The sequence below is a fragment of the Sipha flava genome, unplaced genomic scaffold, assembly GCF_003268045.1.
Source record: "Sipha flava isolate LNK unplaced genomic scaffold, YSA_version1 18820_pilon_pilon, whole genome shotgun sequence".
NCBI lineage: Eukaryota > Metazoa > Arthropoda > Insecta > Hemiptera > Aphididae > Sipha > Sipha flava.
Genome location: NW_020272445.1, coordinates 2,479 through 3,374, shown reverse-complemented (window position 1 = coordinate 3,374; position 896 = coordinate 2,479). Strand labels below are relative to the sequence as shown.

At 60.5% G+C, this 896-nt stretch overlaps 1 protein-coding gene across 1 annotated transcript in view; it reads right to left on the bottom strand.

Moving 5' to 3' along the window:
• Positions 1-654, bottom strand: part of LOC112681232 — a gene marked incomplete at its 3' end in the record, with an annotated part of 3,709 nt that extends 3,055 nt beyond the window's left edge. The window contains 1 exon segment of the mRNA XM_025551497.1: positions 105-654. Within this exon segment, the coding sequence (XP_025407282.1) occupies positions 105-654 (550 nt within the window).
• Positions 655-896: the final 242 nt, after the last annotated feature.

The window sequence follows — 896 nt, the reverse complement described above, 5'->3', positions numbered from 1 at the left end:
CCGGTAGTCGGCCACCCGGTCGAAATCGACAGATGTTCCCGTGGATTCGCCGTGGCCGTCGTCCACAGCGGTCGTCGTCGTCGTCCGCTGGCCGTCGCTGTCACCGGGCCACGCATTCGCGGGGCTGACGACCAAGACCGCGGTGACCGCCCTGTAGTACGGACATTCGAACGCGCCGTCGGCCAAAGCCTCGGGTGCCGCGCTGCCCGAAGCCTCGTCCAGTCGCTGGCCCACCCAGTCCAAGTAGTCCGTCATGTAGCACACGCACAGCCAACGGCCGGTGCCGTGGGCGGCCGACGCGGCCGACACGCACTCGTGCTCCGTGTCGAACACCGTCGGACCGAGCTGGTCGGTCGTCTTGACGGTGGCCGTCGTCACCGCAATGTCCGTCGGCTTCGTCTTCGCCGCCGTCGCTTCCATCGGCCGGTTCGTCATGCGGCCCACGGTACTCCGCTGATCCGCTGCCGGTCGGTGAAAGAACCCGTCGGCTAGCCGGGCTCGCAGCGACGCAGCACCGGCCGCCGGTCGTGCGGCCATCGCTGCTATCGCGTCGCCCCGCGATCCGTCGTAGCCGACGAACGAGCTCGCGATCGACGGCCAGTGCACGTCCATCAACGACTTCAGCTCGCTCCGGAGCGTGTTCACGTAGGACATGTCGTCGTCGCACCGGGTTCCGGTGTCCGCGTCGTTGTGGCCGCGTGCCACCACGACCGCCAAAAAGATTACCAATAGAAAAACGCGTGACGGCAACATTGTTCCGAAAGAATTGATTGATATTCAACTTATCTTAGTTTTGTTTGTAGAAACATAATAACTGAGTTATTTCAGTATAGTTACTATAGTTACTATAGTTCCTGTGTATATGTATGGACCGTATTTCTTTTTTTTTTTAATTA